This window comes from Labeo rohita, chromosome 4, assembly GCF_022985175.1.
Source record: "Labeo rohita strain BAU-BD-2019 chromosome 4, IGBB_LRoh.1.0, whole genome shotgun sequence".
In the NCBI taxonomy this organism is placed as follows: domain Eukaryota; kingdom Metazoa; phylum Chordata; class Actinopteri; order Cypriniformes; family Cyprinidae; genus Labeo; species Labeo rohita.
In genome coordinates this window covers 33907778-33925130 of record NC_066872.1, presented here as the reverse complement: position 1 = coordinate 33925130, position 17353 = coordinate 33907778, and the positions used below count along the sequence as shown (strand labels likewise).

Here is a 17353-nt window from a genome sequence, read left to right as displayed (position 1 = left end):
AGAGTGTTTTATAGTCATCAGTAACAAATTGCGGTGGAGCTTATGATTACAGCTGGCATCATAAAACAACAGCACCAGCCATATTAAGCTCAACATTTGCTGGTATGTTCACATTAAATAAAGTATTTCCATCACAAAAAATTTGGCCTGCTAAAACTTTCCAAGTCTCCTTTCATTATCATAACACCTGAAAGTAATAACCATTACATAAGAGACTCAGGAGTAACAGTACTTGTGCTCGTTTCAGCACGGCTCGATTCGTAATCTGGCACTCAGATGGGTTTGTGTGTTCACTGGACGTCAGGGCGGACGGGGACGTCCCTCGAGCGCTTACAATGCAACACTGCGTCATGAATGGTGGGGAAAACAAGGTCAGGGGTCACGGGCTCACAGAAGAATTTTAGTGTCCTGAGATCAGAGAGAAGAGTTCCTGCACAACACACAAACGTAGAAAAAGTCTTACAATAAAATACTTAATTGGTTACATTAATATATACATATAGCCACATTACAAATTGTGTTAATGTTAGGGTAAATATTAGTTTGACTTGTCCACATGACCGTTTATTCATTTCCAACTGTAGGTGGAGATGTTTCCCACATTAAACAAACATATGAGAATGAACTTTAACCTACATAAAGCATATCAACTGTAGTGGATTATTTTTTTTTATTATTATTATTATTTATATTATTTTATTTTATTTTTTTTTTAATTTAATTTAATTTAATTTAAAAAAAAAAACAACCCAAACACATGAAGTTTATTGAGTGGGGGAAAAAATAAATAAAATATTGCCATTCAAAGGAAAGTGGTTAATTTTTAACCAAGTTTTTTTTATTATTTATTATTTTATAGAAATGTAATTATGTTTTTATATTATTTATTATTTTATAGAAATGCATTCATGAATAAATGTAATTAATTACTGCTATCCAGCAAGTTTTCACTCCGACTAAGTTAAAAATATATATATATATTATTAAGTACAACTAATGTAAAAATGAACTTAATTACTTACTGCTACATCCAGCAAGCACAACTTTCACATCGACCGTTGCAAACTCCTTTATCACCTGCAGAAAAAAAGAGGAACTATAGCAAAACGTATAACCACAAATGTTATGGTATGACCAACAGCTGCTGATGTTCAGAGCATTTTTAGGGCAGTGGATCTATGGGACTTTTGCTATTTTATCATCCACTGAGCAATACTATGAATCAGATCACTTGGCAAAGTAATAACACACCCTTTCTCAACAAGCCACGTCTTATCAATAGGGCAAACAATAAGGGAAATGGAATAAGTTGAAGTTTAACATTAAGTGGTTTGTTCAAACATCAACCCTACCCTCAAGTATGAGAAACTGTAAAAGTGATGTAATAAAACAAGCACAGCATGTGGTCTAATGTATTAAAGGAGAAGTTCACTTCCAGAGTAAAAAATTCCTGATAATTTCAAAGATGTTCACATCTTTCTTTCTTCAGTCGAAAAGAACAGACTTCTAGGATTTTTCTCCATATAGTGGGGAGCAATGGGTTGAAGGTCCAAAACTGCAGTTTCAGTGCAGCTTCAAAGGGCTCTACACGATCTAATGAAACGATTGGTTATATATACTATATAATAATTTATATACTTTTTAACCACAACTACTATTTAAGTTGGAGGAGAAAATGAGATGGAGTTTTTCGCCCTACTCTAGCTTTTTTAACCAGAGTGCATTGACGAAGAACTAACCGTGCGTGACCTTTAAAGATGAGCATTTGTGGTTAAAAAGTATGTCGTTTTTTATTCTTAGCCAAAAATGGCCTATTGTTTAGCTAGGTAAGACCCTTATTCCTCGGCTGGGATTGTGTAGAGCCCTTTGAAGCTGCATTGAAACCGTACTTTGGACCTTCAACCCACTGACCCCACTGAAGTCCACTATATGGAGAAAAATCCTGGAATGTTTTCCTCAAAAACCTTCATTTCTTTTCGACTGAAGAAAGAAAGATATGAACATCTTGGATGACATGGAGGTGAGTAAATTATCAGGGAATTTATTTCTGGAAGTGAACTAATCCTTTAAGTGTCTTCTTTGAGAATAAAAGCATTTGGTTGACTTACTGATTTAATGGTTTTGGCTCCTACAGAGTCAATAAAGTTAACAGGAGTAAAGTCCAGTATGATGGTGTGAACGGGGGTTAGACGTTGCAAAAAAATTCGTCCTCAGATTCAGACTCAGTTTGGTTCTCAGTTATCTGGCCGTTGGTGTATACATGATCCATGGGTTTCTTCGGCCCAGCCACCACCTGATGAGTGACGCCCATCTCCACATCCTGTTGGGCCAGTACAGAATGTGTCAATCACATACTCAAAGATTTTACAGAAGGTACTTTAAGCTCTAAACTTTAAGATTGTATGGTTTAATGTGCATAGATCTAAAATAACATTTGGCTTGCAAACATACATTTACTGATTCATCAAAAATCCCAAAATGCTGAGGTTCAAATATTAGTGTGAAGGATAAACAGATTTGAACAAATACATGTAGATGAACAAAACATCATACCAATAAGACAACTGAAGTTTTCTTTACTGGTGTGCAGTGGTTTGCAGCCTTTTTTCCAGTGTCTCTTTTCGCATATTTTAGCTGTGAGTTTCTGCTAGTGACCAGTTGTGCTGGGTCAATTCCAGTCTGTATACATAAAAAGCAAAATTTACAGAACTTGAAGCCAAACGCCTATTGCTTATTGGAGTTTCTCTACACAATGTATGAAGTTCAATACTCAAGGACAGAACCATAAAACACAAAATATTTAAGTTAATAATAACTTTAAGCATTTGTTCTCACCTTTTCCTTGAGGGCGCTTACATACAGGTCACTGTTTGCAAAGTATATTGAAGTATTGGACTGAAAAATCTTAACCCCTGAGCATTCCTCAGCCTTGAGTAAGAGAACAAACGGGAAGATAAGAGAACAAAGATTGTGGTGGAAAAAAGGATGATGGATTTAAAACGGGCCTAATCGAGTGTCTGTGACTAAGAAAAGCTTGAGAAACAACATTTTTGGAATGGAGCAAGATAAAGTTACCTCTTCATACTCATCCACATCAAAGTACAGTCCTGTATCTGGGATTTGTCCAAGAAGAGCATTTTTCGGGCTTAAAATAAAATGAAAAGATCTGAATTAGACATTGCCTTTGGCAAATAAGTAATAAGAAGGTCAAAATAATCCAAAGATAATGCATAATCCAAAAATGTGAATATATCTAGAAATAAATGTAAAATATATTATTATTTTTCAAATTATACAGTATACAATAAATATGTAAAATCAATAATTCAATTCTATGGAAGTTTATGAAAATACACTGCTGTTCAAATGTTTGGAGATCAGTGATTTTTTTTATGTTTTTTAATAGAAGTCTTGTCTTCTTATCAAGGCTGTGTTTATAATTCTAATATGCTGATTTATTATCATTTATTAATGTTGGAAAACAGTTGTGCTGCTAAATATTTTTTTGGAACCTGCGATTCTTTTTACAGGATTCTTTGATGAATAAAAAGCTAAAAATAACAGCATTTGTCATCTGTCAACATAAGTCTTTACTATCACTTTTTATCACTTAACTATCACTTTTTCACTTAACACATCCTTGCTGAATAAAAGTATTAATTTCTTTCAAAGAAAGAAAGAAAAAATGTACTGACACCAAACTTTGAATGGTAGTGTGTATTGTTATAAAAGATTTCCATTTTAAATAAATTCTTTTTAACACTTCATTCATTAAGGAATCCTGAAAAAAAGTATCACAGGTAAAAAATAGTAATAATAAAAAAAAAAAAACAAGCAGCACAACTGTTTTCAACACTGATAATAAATCAGCATATTAGAATGATTTCTCTTGGATCATGTGACACTGAAGACTGGCGTAATGATGCTGAAAATTCAGCTTTGCATCACAGGAATAAATTATATTTTAAAGTATAATAAAATAGAAAACCACAACTTTAAATTGCAATATAATTTCATGTTTTTTCTATATTTTTAAATAAATAAATGCAGCCTTGATAAGCAGAAAAAACATTAAAAATCTTAGTGAGACGTGGTGTTTTACCATTGTGTTCTGTAAATAACTGTAATTATGGCAAAGCTCATGGCAACCACCAGACCATAATCCAGACCTAGAAGAACCGATGCAAAAAAGGACACCAGCCAAATTGCCTAAAGAAAAAAAACATGCAAACATTAACAACAACAAACCAAATGTCCCAAAAAATAACCCAAACACATAACATTTGAGTTGAAAGTTTAAAAAAAATAAATTTGAAGAAAAGAGCTTCTTTTTAATAGATAGTAATTAATGAACACAACCCAATGAAGTTCCCCTGAAACTCACCAGTTCAATCTTGCTGGTTCTCCATAATGCAGGAATGTCTTTCATTTGTTTAAACATCCCCAGGAGATTGACCATGATGATAGCAGCCAACACTGTCTAATGAGAGTACAGAGACCTTTGTTATTTTGCACCAAGAATGGCTCTGTTCTGCCAAGAGGGCTTTGGTAACAAATCAGAATGCCCTTTGAGCTTTCCAGTAGAACTTCACTTACTGTTGGTAATGGCTGAAAGACAAATCCAATGGCCACCACAACCAGTAGCACAAGTATGGACGCCAGGAATCCTGCAATCTACAGAAACACATCAACATAATTTAATTGAGTCTTTCAGGAAGCACGACTGTCTTATCTAATGTTTATGCTTTTATGGCAGTGATACAGCCACTGAGATGGAGTCATTATGAAAGCGACACTCCATTTCAGGAAATGTACTTTTGCAATCACCAACTGCATTGATGAGTACATATCACAGATACGGCATCTAAAGCAAATATGTCTCACTTACTTCAGTATGTCCTCCTGTGCTCTCCTGCACCAGGCTGCGAGACATTGAGGCGGTAACGGCAAACGTGTGGAAGAATGAACTTGTGAAGTTACAAAGTCCCAGTGCGATGAGCTCCTACAGTCACAAATACAAAATGACTACATCAGACCATATGGTTTTATTTCAGGTTCATAAAAATGTTAAAACTACTGTGGCTTTGAAAACTTTGGTCCATGCAATTTGTATATGTAACAGCACACACTGTACAGAATGTGTTGTTTGAACATTTGTAATACTGTATTTTTAGTCAAATAAATGCAGCCTTATTAAGAGACTTCTTCCACAAACATTAAAACTATTTTACCAGCCAACTTTTGTATGGTAGTGTACATGTAAATACTGTAGCCCTGATTGTTTTTATATATAAGCTTCAGGTTTCTATTGGTGTGTTCATTAAGTTGTGGATCTTGGCTCCTCACACAAAAGTTTGGCCCTAAACAGGCAAACTGGTGAGTTACTGAGGTCCCAATCCATCTCTATTACTGTTGTTCACTTAAGCATGCCACTTTGCATAATGTTGTCCCATATGAACTTTCCCTACAATTAGTGTACTATAAGTCACTTTGGACAAAAGGATCTACTAAATGGCAAGTAACTAAGTAACTTCAGGGTCTGGCTGATTTGGACATTCAGCTGCAACTTAAAGCCATAGAAACCAAAATGAAGGGCAGCTGAATAAAACACATGTCCCTGCTTCAAATCACTTTGACAATGAAGAATGGGACAACTGAATTAGATACAACGTAGCAGCATATCTATTGCTAGATCACTTCATAACTAACAAACTTCTTTTTGTGAATTTGTTAGTTGTTTTATGTTTCTTCAAAGCAAATGCCTCTTGGTTTGATATTTTGCTGTATAACGCAATTCATATATATGGAAGCCTGTTTCCACCACTGAATTTAAAAAAAAAAAAAGGTAATTGCGTTTTTTTCATCTCACAATTCTGACTTTTTTTTCCTCGCAATTGTGAGTTTATATTTCACAATTCTGACTTTTTTCTCAGAACTACAAGATATAAACTTGGAATTGAGACATACAAACTTGGATTTGTGAGATATCAACTTGGAATTGCAAAAAAAAGTCACAATTGCGAGATATAAACTTTGAATCGCAACTTTTTATCTCACAATTCTTTTTTTCTTCGTAACTGTGAGTTTACATCTTGCAATTCTGATTTTTCTGAGAATTGCAAGACATAAACTCGGAATTGAAAGAAGAAAAAAATCTGAATTGCAAGATACAAACCTGGAATTTTGAGATATTACCTTGGATTTGCATGAAAAAAAGTCATAATTGCAAGATATGAACTTGGAATTGAAAAAAAAAAAAAAGTCAGAATTGTGAGATATAAACTTGGAATTGCGAGATATAAACTTGGAATCGCAAGAAAAAAGTCATAATTGCAAAATATAAACTTGGAATTGCAAGGAAAAATTTAGAATTGTGAGAAAAAAGTCAGAAATGTAAAATATAAACCCGGAATTGTGAGATATAAACTCGGAATTGTGAGAAAAAAGTCAGAATTGTAAGATATGAACTCGGAATTGTGAGATATGAACTCGGAATTGTGAGATATAAACTCGGAAACGCGAGGAAAAAGTCTGAATTGGGAAATATAAACGTGGAATTGCGAGATATAAACTCGGAATTGCAAGAAAAAAGTAAAAAGTAATAAATTTTGAATTGCGAGTTAAAGAATTCCGAGACTAACTTGGAATTGTCAGAAAAAAAAGTCAGAATTGCAAGACAAACTTGGATTCGCAAGAAAATAGAATTGTGAAATTTTATTTTGCAACTTTATTTCTCGCAATTGCGAGATTATATCTCACGCTTCTGACTTTATAACTCACAATTGTGAGTTTATATCACACAATTCTGAGAAAAAAAACTTGCGATGTTGCAATTGCAAGAATAAAAAGTTATAATTGTGAGATAAAAACTCACAATTACCGTTTTCATATGTTTATTCAGTGGTGGAAAGAAACTTCCATACATATGCCATTTTTAGGTAGGGCCGATGTACAAGGTGGTACTATGATATTTACAGACATTTTATTTATTTCTCTACCTGATTTCCATCCACACTGTAGCCATGCTTGAGAGCAAAGATTTTGGCTAATGATATTGCAATCGAGAAGCCAACAACAGCTATAGCGAAGGCGTCTGCGAGTAGGTTAGGAAAGACAGAGAAGTCTGGAATCTTGGGTGGCAGCAACCTTAAAACAAAACATTACAAAATAAGAAATATTAAAATGTAAACATTTGTAAAAATGTAAACGGTTTCAGTTTGGTATATATATAAATTGCATGATCTTACCCAGTGGGAATTTTACCCACAACTTCAACTCCATAGTTTTCAGACATAACCATCCCATATGAGATTCCAGTGGATACAATTACCTTTAAAAAACAAACACATCAGGCAATCACACAATGGGATTTGGAGTGCATGCGTTTCATAGAAAGGGCGTTTAAAGACTTACCACTATGATTTCTCCAGGGATGGGGACAGGGAGCTTCTTTTTGAACCGTTCATTGAGATCTTTAATGAAGTACAGGAACACCGTACATACCAGTCCAATAATTAGCGTGATAAGATTAGTGCTTGCAATGTTCCTGAAGACAGCATCAAGGCTCTGGGGAAAAATAAAAAGAACAGAACATAAAGCTATACAACCAGAGCAGGCGTCAGCAATCTAATTTTTAATAAAACACAGTTTATATAAAAACTGTTTAAATGGCACTTTAACCCAATTTCAATTTTTCAATTCAATTTTTATTTCAATTAAGGAAAATTAAAAATTAAGGAAAACAAAAAGGTCTCTTGAAGACCATTTATTCAGTCATTCATGATTCGATTAATACCTTAAACACCAATGAGAATAAGTGAATAGGCGTTTATGAAGTCATGTGAACCATGTTTATAGGTGCAACAGTGTCACATATCAATAAAAAACACCCTAAGGATTCCCCAGGGTCAAAGGCTACTCACATACACTACAGAAAGAGGCCCATTGAAGCGCGGTATGTGCACTCCCAGCAGGTACTTGATCTGCGACACCGAGACGTGCACAGCGGCAGCTGTGGTGAAACCTCGCACCAGCGGCTCAGTCAAGTAAATCGCCAGGAAGCCGAATCTCAGCAGACCCAGAACAAACTACAGGAGATCAACATAATTATGTTCCCAAACATCAATCTGAAAGCACCTCGGGTTACAGTAACTTTAGGAGAACCACGTGAAGTCATCAACTTGCAGGTTTACAGTATTCCATGAAAGGTGTCTATTATAAACACCGTGTAGGCCGCATGAGATGTGTGTAATGTATACCCACAACCTGTTTTAATAGGTTTATGGCAACATTATACTGCACTTTATTCTCTTTAAAGTCTTTCAGTATAAAGCTGGCCATGATAGCTGACAATATGAGCTGAGTGGCTGAGAACAAGAACTTGCACAAGAGTGTTTTTTTTTTCAGAAGGCTTATCTACAAAATAGGGGGGGTGATCAAAAACATGCAATGCAACATACGCCTATGTTGCAGGAATTTACTTGCATTCCAAACACAGATACTGCAGAATGCACTAGTCTTGATCATCTACAGTTCGACAAATACAGCATATCAAAAGATAAATAATGAGCGAATTCTTTCTTTGATTTTAGAAATCATACAAGTAAGCCTTAATAAAATTAAGTAAGATGATGACTAGATTCTACATTCATTTTGATGTTTAAAACTGAGGGAAACACCAGATAGCGGCCCACCTGTATGATTCCTACTAGGGTTGTCAGAGCCACAACCACCTCCACTCTTCTGGCATCTCGAGCCTGGAAATCCACAACCAGTGACGCGTTGGTTCCGTTGACTGCAAACATGGTGTCCGGGGCCTCCCTTACAGCAACCCCGCCAATCATCAGACTGATTACTGCAAATGTACCTGGAAAAAAAAAAAAAAAAAACAATCTTAAGGAAACTGTGAGATATGAAGAATTACGTGGTATAAACTCCCAATTCTGAGAAATATTTCTCAGAATTGTGAGATATGAACTCCCAAATCTGAGAAATGAGTCAAAATTACGTTATATAAACTTGCAATTTTAAATCTTTTTTTAAAAACTTCTTTCCTCAAAATTGCGAGATATAAACTCAGTTTTGTTCCTCGCAATTGCTACTATAACCTGTGTTTACATGTATTATTTTTGAGAACTTTTACATCGGAATGATAATAATAAACATGTCTTTAAGTAGCAATTACTGGTGTTCAAGCACTTTAAGGCCTTTAAGTGCATGTGTATATTTAGCAAACCTGTTACCAACTAAATCAATAGTAAAAAAGGACAATTTTTAGCAATTTCAGGTAATTTACTATTGAAAAACTTTGTTTTTTAATTAAATTCATATTATTTTTTTATTATATTGTTTATATAATCTAACATATATAGTGCAATGGGATTTACACCATTTAAACGGTGTCTTAAGCATTACAAAGCCATTGTTTGAGAGAGTAACAGGTGGTGTAATCACTTTTAGGTACACACTGTTCAGTGGCTGAGTGTTGTTGTCACAGGAACAGGAGCTCCTTTATCACGTGAGCAAGTTAAGTCTCAGTGCATTTATGTAAGCGAGCTCCGCTTTGGCTCTTCATCTAGATGAAGTCCTCTGCAACTAAGTCTGTTTTACATTGCCATTACACCATAGAAGGACAGAACGTGAGTGTTGTTTAAACAGGAGGCAGTGTGTCTCTGTGCAGCAGGATCCCGCCAAATGTTTGGGCTAGCACCAATACTCTCGCTCTTAAGTGTAGCCACAGGGGCAGAGAAAACAAGATACTGAAGCAACAACTCTGTTTGGGTAACCTTATGAACCTTTGATCTATGCTCCTACTGGTGTTTCTAATATCCCACAGGGATTGCTGAGGGTTTGAAGATCCCCACATTAAACAGGGGAGAAAAACAACTCTGCAGGGCATCTACCCATCCATAAAACCTTGCGATGATATGTGCACCAGCACTAATGAGGTTCTTAAAAACGCCACTGTCATTTCCTGCTTATGAACGTAAGGACATTGCAATTAGAGCAGTTTTGGAGCTGTCAACCCTGTACAATTGGCAGGAGCAATCAAAAGCGGACTTCCTGATGAGACCTTGCCACGGAGTTCAGGAAGGGCTGGAAAAAACAGACTAAGGATTTTAGATCTTATCAAACTCGACTACACCTGTTTAGTCTGGCAGTAATGCTTTGCTTATTAACACTGACATAGCAAAACTGGGGAATGTCACATTTCAGGTAGTGTTGCACGCATGCACACATTGCAGCTTATTTTGAGCCCATATAACCAGCATGTGAAGCAACTAACCAGTTTGATTTAATTTAATGTGTGGGCTGAGGTTTATCTAAAAATAATATTACAATAATAGACAGGTGTATAAAAAATGCTGCACGTCAGCCTATGAGATTACAACTTCCCAGACCAAAGAAGCACTTCAATTTATGTGAGCAATATGCACGAACCGACTGTAGGTGGTCTGAGGCCGAGACAATATTTCACAAGCATGTTATTAAAAGCCTGGCACACACGCCAACGAGTCTTACCTATTGATATATGTTTGGAGGTACCAAAGAATGTGTATAACAGTACAGGATAAAACGATGAATATAAACCAAACACTGGAGGAACAGCTGCCAGCATCGCATAAGCAAGACCTGTTGAATGTGACAAATAAAGAGAATGAGTCGAATGAATATGCCCAATGATTAATGTCACAGAAGTAAAATAAAAGCCAGTTCCTCACCCTCATGTCATTCCTGGACCACAAAACCAATCTTAAGTAGCACGGGTAGATTTGTAGCAATAGCCAAAAATACACTGAATGGGTCAAATTTATCGATTTTTATTTTAGGGCAAAAATCATTAGGATATTAAGTAAAGATCATGAAGATATTTTGTAAATTTCCTACCATAAATATGTCAAAATGTAATTTTTGATTAGTAATTTGCATTGCTAAGAACTTCATTTGGACAACTTTAAAGGCGATTTTCTCAATATTTTGATTTTTTTGCACCCTCAGATTCCAGATTTTCAAATAGTTGTATCTAACTGTTTGTAACAAACCCTACATAAATGGAAAGCTGATTATTATTCAGCTTTCAGATGATGTATACATTTTAATTTCAAAAAATTGACGCTTATGACTGGTTTTGTGGTCTGGGTTCACATATTATTATTATTCACTTTTAATATTAACCAGATTATAATCAAATCTGACCTTGAGGTAGCTGCATTACACCTGTGCTGATGCCGGAAACTATGTCTCCAAACAGGTATTCCTTTACTGGATATGATGGCAGCCATGTTAAAATGGGCAGAAAACCAAACAGAACAGATTTGGCTTTCTCAGACGAACAGCTGAAAAATAAGAGAGAAAGGGTCTGTAAGTACAAATATGTCATATTCCCATATTGTTGTTTTAAAATTTAATTTGTGTGATTTGAATGTGCTTATTAAAATTCTGCCAACAAAAGACATTGAAATCAGATGTTGCATGTTTTGAATACAGGTTAACAAGATATAAGAAGGGAGGAGAAGATTATCAGTTAATGACGAGTTAAATTATAGTCCGCCTTTGTCTGTTAAAGGAAAATGAGTCATCAATTTTTCCAGGTCGGACTGGGATAGGCAGGTTTAATAAATGTAATATCACAGTGTTGTGCAATTCAAGTAGTCCTGCAATATTATATGGAGTATAAGATAAAATAATAAGACTGTTATAAATGACACATGGTTGTTTACTTAGTCAAATAGTTTTATCAGTCCAAGCTGATTCTCTTAAGTACAGATTACACTTGAACCTGATAAAATTACTATAGTTCAAAATTAGTCACAATAATGTGAAATAGAACAACTGAAACTAGTTTATACATTTAGTGGGGTCCAAAAGTCTGCTTGTATTTAGCTTTTTTTTTTTAATACTACTTACGTTATCAGAATAACAATTTGAGTGAAAAGTTGAACTGAAAAGTGACCACAAATGTCAGAATGTATTTGCAAGCAGCCTTCAAACTGCATGATCTTCACAAGTGTAAAAGCTAATGATCATGCCCTCATGCATGATTTCAGAATGATCACCTTGTGCTTCATGGCAAGAACATCTTATCATCTGTACAAAGAGTGGCATGATCAATGTCACAAAATTGCTTATACAATTAGCGACCTGTAATACAGTACAGAATATTTCTCAATACAGCCACAGACTTTTGGACTATAGCTCAGTAACAAAGTAAGCAGAATGTATTGAAAAACCCTACCGGAGATGTTCAGTTACTCTCCGTTGAAAGGACTTTGGTGTCCTTTTCTTCCTATGCAGAAGCTCTGAGTCAACATAGGTTTCATTGAAGACGGGACGTTCCACGCGGTACATCAGTGTAGCGGACGGATCCTCACTAGCAGTTACGTGCTCCATAGCAGCGGTGGAAACACAGGCATGTCAAGCTATGATGACCTCGTGAATGCACTCGTGTTCTTGCTTTACTTCCTCTTCCTGTTTTCAATGAATGGTGTAAAAAGAGCACTCTGTGAAGAAAAGGATGGGTTGATAATCAAACTTCAAACATTCACACAAAATGCTGCTTTCATTCAAGCATGTTCTGCTGATTAGCTATTAGGTAAGAGAACAAATTTAGGTTATATCACACTAACAACCCCCTTGGTTTTATTTGGAGACTTGCAGTGTTCAAACACTGCTGGTGTATAATTACAAGCTCTCAAAATAATCTTGAACGACAGCCAGCTTTAGCCTGTACTGTGATGATCCATCATGCAATAACATACTGGATATTTAACATACTTGATTACACGAGAGCAACCACAAATAAAACAGCCTGCAGACTTATTAAATAACCTGCAGAAAAATTAAAATAAATTTGCATTTTTTAAATAATAATAATAATAATAATAATACATTCAGACACACACAAAAAAAAAAATCAACATAAAGTAATATGGGTTTATGATTTAATTCATAACAACACTGTGCCTAAAACACACAACCTCTGCTAAGGACACTGTGTACAGCTTGAGCAATAACAACCTATCCATGGATCCAGTCCATTTTTAGCACAGTCCTTTGCAAATCACAAGACCATAGTAAAATAAAATGCACTAAACGCAACTGATGTCAGTGGTGTAGGCCAATGTTGACAAAGCAGTGGTATAAACATTACAACTGGCACAAGATAAACCCATGACATACAAACGTCATTCTATGAAACAACTGTCTTTTCCAATTTGAAAAAAACGTTTTTAAAACATTCGATCACAAATAATGGGTTTAAGTGTTAATAAACTTACATTGTGTCATCTCAACCTAAAGGTAAAAAATACAACATTGATGTAAAGCTGAGTAACAGGGGTGACGGGATCAGAGTTGCCAGTTTTACAGTTAGGCTTGCACTCAAGGTCATGACGCTACAAGGCGTTTATTGGAAAGCAAACTGAATGGTGAAATTTCTATAAAAATTGTGTTTTTGAATAATCACTTGCTGATTGTACAAAATCATGGGGACATTTTAACAATGTTTCCTATTGACAAACCTGAAGTCATATGAAAGCAAAAAGTAATTTTAATTAATTTATCTTACCCATTTGTTTGATTTGTCAGGAGAACTTGTCCATTATTTATTAATTAATGGAACTTACATCATCTTAACATCATGCACAACTTGGGGACATTACTTTTGACCGCTAAATTCTAGTAACAACAATAATAATAATAATAATAGTTTTTTATTTTTTCGTTTTGATTTTCGTATTAATTGCACATTTAAATACTTTTTTTTCTTTAAATTTGCTATTCTTGCTTATACATTCAAAAAATAAAAGGATTTCCAAGGATAGGGAAAATCAGACTAAAATGCATTCTCATGAAGAAAGAAGATGTAAAAATGCATTGAAAATGAAATAAAGTTAGTGGATTTGTAATGATGCATTTAGAAAAATGCCTATAACAACACACAGTAAATGCTGCTTTTAGCTATCCATCGTTCAAGTATTTGTTTACACATTTGTTTATGAGAAAACATGAAAAAAAACAACCAAACAGCATCTGACATATGCATGTGTCAACAGCCCAGTCATGATGTATTGACAAAGTGAGTTCCAACATCGTACGTGTCTTTCTGCCACACTCTGTTCCCTAACACTTTTTTAAAAAACATAAGGCAATCACAAACAAACATTTTTGGAGAGCGTCCTCGTTCTGTTCAACCCTACTACTCCACAAACCTGTCAAGCAGGTACAATATAGTGTAGCTAAAGGGCTATGCGCACTTACTGTAGTTTATAGGAGGAGAAAAAAGCTTAAGCATCTCACCTCTCACCGCTTCCGTCCTGAAAATGACCCAAGGTCGGTGAACTGAGCTGAGAGGAGCGTGAGCATCGACAGTCCTGTTACTGTATAACAACCAAAAGCCCTTTAACTACCGACGAGAGCTGCGTCATCCGCTGCGCTGATAAGAAAAGCGCAACGTGCTTCATGCGTCACTACTCACGCCAGAACAACAACATGGGACATGTAGTTCTAACTCAACATAGAAGAGATAAACACTGTACACATGATATCCGGTAGATTATAAAGAGATTGCCGAACGCGTATTTAATGTTTGTAAAATAATTATGAATGGAACAAACAGCGTACTTTATACCAATTAAACTACTTTCTCTAACACAACAATGCAAGGTCGCAACTGCAATGTAGGCGCGCCATCTTTTGTCACAACTATGCAACAACAAGTTAATAACATGGGATTGCATACGTATTACGTCTGGTTATATAGTATATAATACACAAAAAATATAAAGACCTTTGAGAGTTTCTTAAAGGTGTTTTAAAATGAACTAAAATAGCACCTCACATTATACACACTACCAGTCAAAAGTTTTTGAATGGTAAGATTTTTAATGTTTTTTAAAAGAAGTCTCTTCTGCTCACCAAGCCTGCATTTATTTGATTTAAAGTACGGCAAAAACAGTAAAATTCTGAAATATTTTTACTATTCACAATAACTGATTTCTATTTATATATATTATAAAATATAATTTATTCCTGTGGTTTCAGAGGTGAATTTTTACCATCATTACTCCAGTCACACAATCCTTCAGAAATCATCCTAATATCCTGATTTGCTTTAAAAAGCATTTATTATTATTATTATTATTATGTTGAAAACAGCTGAGTAGAATTTTTTCAGGTTTCTTTGATGAATAGAAAGTTCAGAAAAACAGCTTTTATCTAAAATAGAAATCTTTTGTAACATTATAAATGTCTTTATCACCACTTTTAATCTATTTAAAGCATCCTAGCTAAATAAAAATATTAACTTCTGTCATTTCTCCTGTAATTTCTTTGGATCAAATAAATGCAGGCCTGAAAAAAACATTAAAATCTTACTGTTCAAAAACTTTTGACTGGTAGTGTAATTTTAAAAAGTCTAGTTAAATAACCTAATACACTTTGAGCAAACTGGCAGAGTCCAGGTTACATCATTACAGGTAAGGAAAGCACATTATTATGAAAGGATTTCAGTACAATCTGATTTATCTTAAAATATAGGCCTATCGTAATCACAATATATCCTGAACTTATGTCAGAACTAAAGAAGCCTTTTTGAGCCATTCAGTGCTAGTTTAGGATGAACGTAATGCTTATTTTAGGTTAAATACACCCACATCATCATAATTATGATGATTACACTGTCCTTCTTGTACACTGTAAAAAATAAAAAACACAATTTGTTGAGTCAGCTTAAAATAATTTGTTACCCTGCTGCCTTAAAATTGTAAGTTCAGTCAACTAAAATAAGTTTATTCAACTTGAAATGTTAAGTTGTACTAAGTAACAACTGAGATATTCGTGTTTGCTAAACTTAACAGATGGGTAAGTAACCCAGCTGCCTTAAAATTTTAAGTTGGTTCAACTCAAATATCTAAGCCGTCACTTAGTATAATTTAACATTTCAAGTTGAATAAACTTTTTTTTGAGTTGACTGAACTTTAAATTTTAAGGCAGCCAGGTTACAAATTATTTTAAGTTGATTCAACAAATTGTTTTTTACAGTGTAGTCAACCTAGCGCCCTTCATCCTAAACTCAGATTCATGTTACACTTTAAAAGTAGAAATATAAAAATTATCTTACCTGTAGAGAAAATACCAAGGTTTAAAACCCCAATCAGCATCTAGCCCACTGTCTTTACAGCTATAGTGTCGCTCAGGCCCATAAAACAAGAAAACAGTAGCTACTCTGTGACAAATGACAGTAGGCCTTCGCCAGTCACTCTTAGACTGCACATCCTTGAGTTTTGAAATGCTTATTAATGGTTACAAGCCTACTGAATTTATTGCACGGAAATACGACATTGCAATACTGATTACAATGTATTATGCAATCATCAAACAGGGAGGATGCCATGCAATGAACCTTGTTCTGTCTCATTTCAAAACTTGTTTCCTAAAATACATTATTTGTGACCCTGGACCACAAAACCAGTCTTAAGTCGCTGGGGTTTATTTGTAGCAATAGCCAAAAATACATTGTATTGTTCAAAATGATTGATTTTTCTTTTATGGTAAAAATCATTAGGAAATTAAGTAAAGATCATGTTCCATTAAGATATTTTGTAAAATTCCTACTGTAAATGTATGAAAACTTAATTTTTGATTAGTCATATGCATTGTTAAGAACATTATTTGAAGAACTTTAAAGGTGATTTTCTCAATATTTTGATTTTTTTGCACCCTCAGATTCCAGATTTTCAAATAGTTTTATCTTGGCCAAATATTGTCCGATCCTAACAAACCATACATCAATGAAAAGCTTATTTATTCAGCTTTCATATGACGTATAAATCTCAATTTTGAAAAAATGACCCTTACGACCGGTTTTGTGAACCAGGGTCACATTTGTACATGCATTTAGTTTAGCAGACCTCTGACATTTCAAACCTTTGTTCCTCAGCAAACAGAAGCATTTGTTTATAGTGTGAATAACATTTTAATAACCTTTTATCACTATAAAAATCCTGGTAGCACTGTATTTTACAGTCCCGCTCCTCATGGGCATACTATGTACTTATTATAGTAATTACAATAGCCAGGTACTAACCCTGAACTTACATTACCAGTACTTCTTAGGTAAGTACACTATAAGTGCAGTAGGCCTACTGTAAAATAAAGTGCAAACAAAATCCATTTATGCAATGAGGGGTCTCCAGGAGGGGTCACACCTCCATATGAACTCAATTAGAGGATAACTAGTTCATCACGTACATAAAGTGAACCCATAATTTTCATAAAAACACTAAAAGAGAATTGAAAACAGAAACAGAAGGCAATTATCTCTCACAGGTGACTCGCACAGAGGAAAACGGAA

At 34.7% G+C, this 17353-nt stretch overlaps 1 protein-coding gene across 1 annotated transcript in view; it reads right to left on the bottom strand.

Moving 5' to 3' along the window:
• slc26a5 (solute carrier family 26 member 5) overlaps nucleotides 1-16275 on the bottom strand; it is a 17297-nt gene extending 1022 nt beyond the window's left edge. The window contains 20 exon segments of the mRNA XM_051107338.1: nucleotides 1-430; nucleotides 1023-1077; nucleotides 2109-2197; nucleotides 2200-2320; nucleotides 2554-2679; nucleotides 2836-2928; nucleotides 3076-3145; nucleotides 4103-4209; nucleotides 4385-4480; nucleotides 4597-4674; nucleotides 4889-5002; nucleotides 6999-7146; nucleotides 7248-7330; nucleotides 7414-7566; nucleotides 7923-8087; nucleotides 8694-8866; nucleotides 10522-10632; nucleotides 11197-11336; nucleotides 12236-12500; nucleotides 16121-16275. The exon segment at nucleotides 1-430 is cut by the window's left edge and continues 1022 nt beyond it. Coding sequence (XP_050963295.1) covers nucleotides 291-430; nucleotides 1023-1077; nucleotides 2109-2197; nucleotides 2200-2320; nucleotides 2554-2679; nucleotides 2836-2928; nucleotides 3076-3145; nucleotides 4103-4209; nucleotides 4385-4480; nucleotides 4597-4674; nucleotides 4889-5002; nucleotides 6999-7146; nucleotides 7248-7330; nucleotides 7414-7566; nucleotides 7923-8087; nucleotides 8694-8866; nucleotides 10522-10632; nucleotides 11197-11336; nucleotides 12236-12390 — 2217 coding nt within the window. The 5' untranslated portion in view covers nucleotides 12391-12500; nucleotides 16121-16275 and the 3' untranslated portion in view covers nucleotides 1-290.
• Between the last annotated feature and the right edge of the window lie 1078 nt (nucleotides 16276-17353).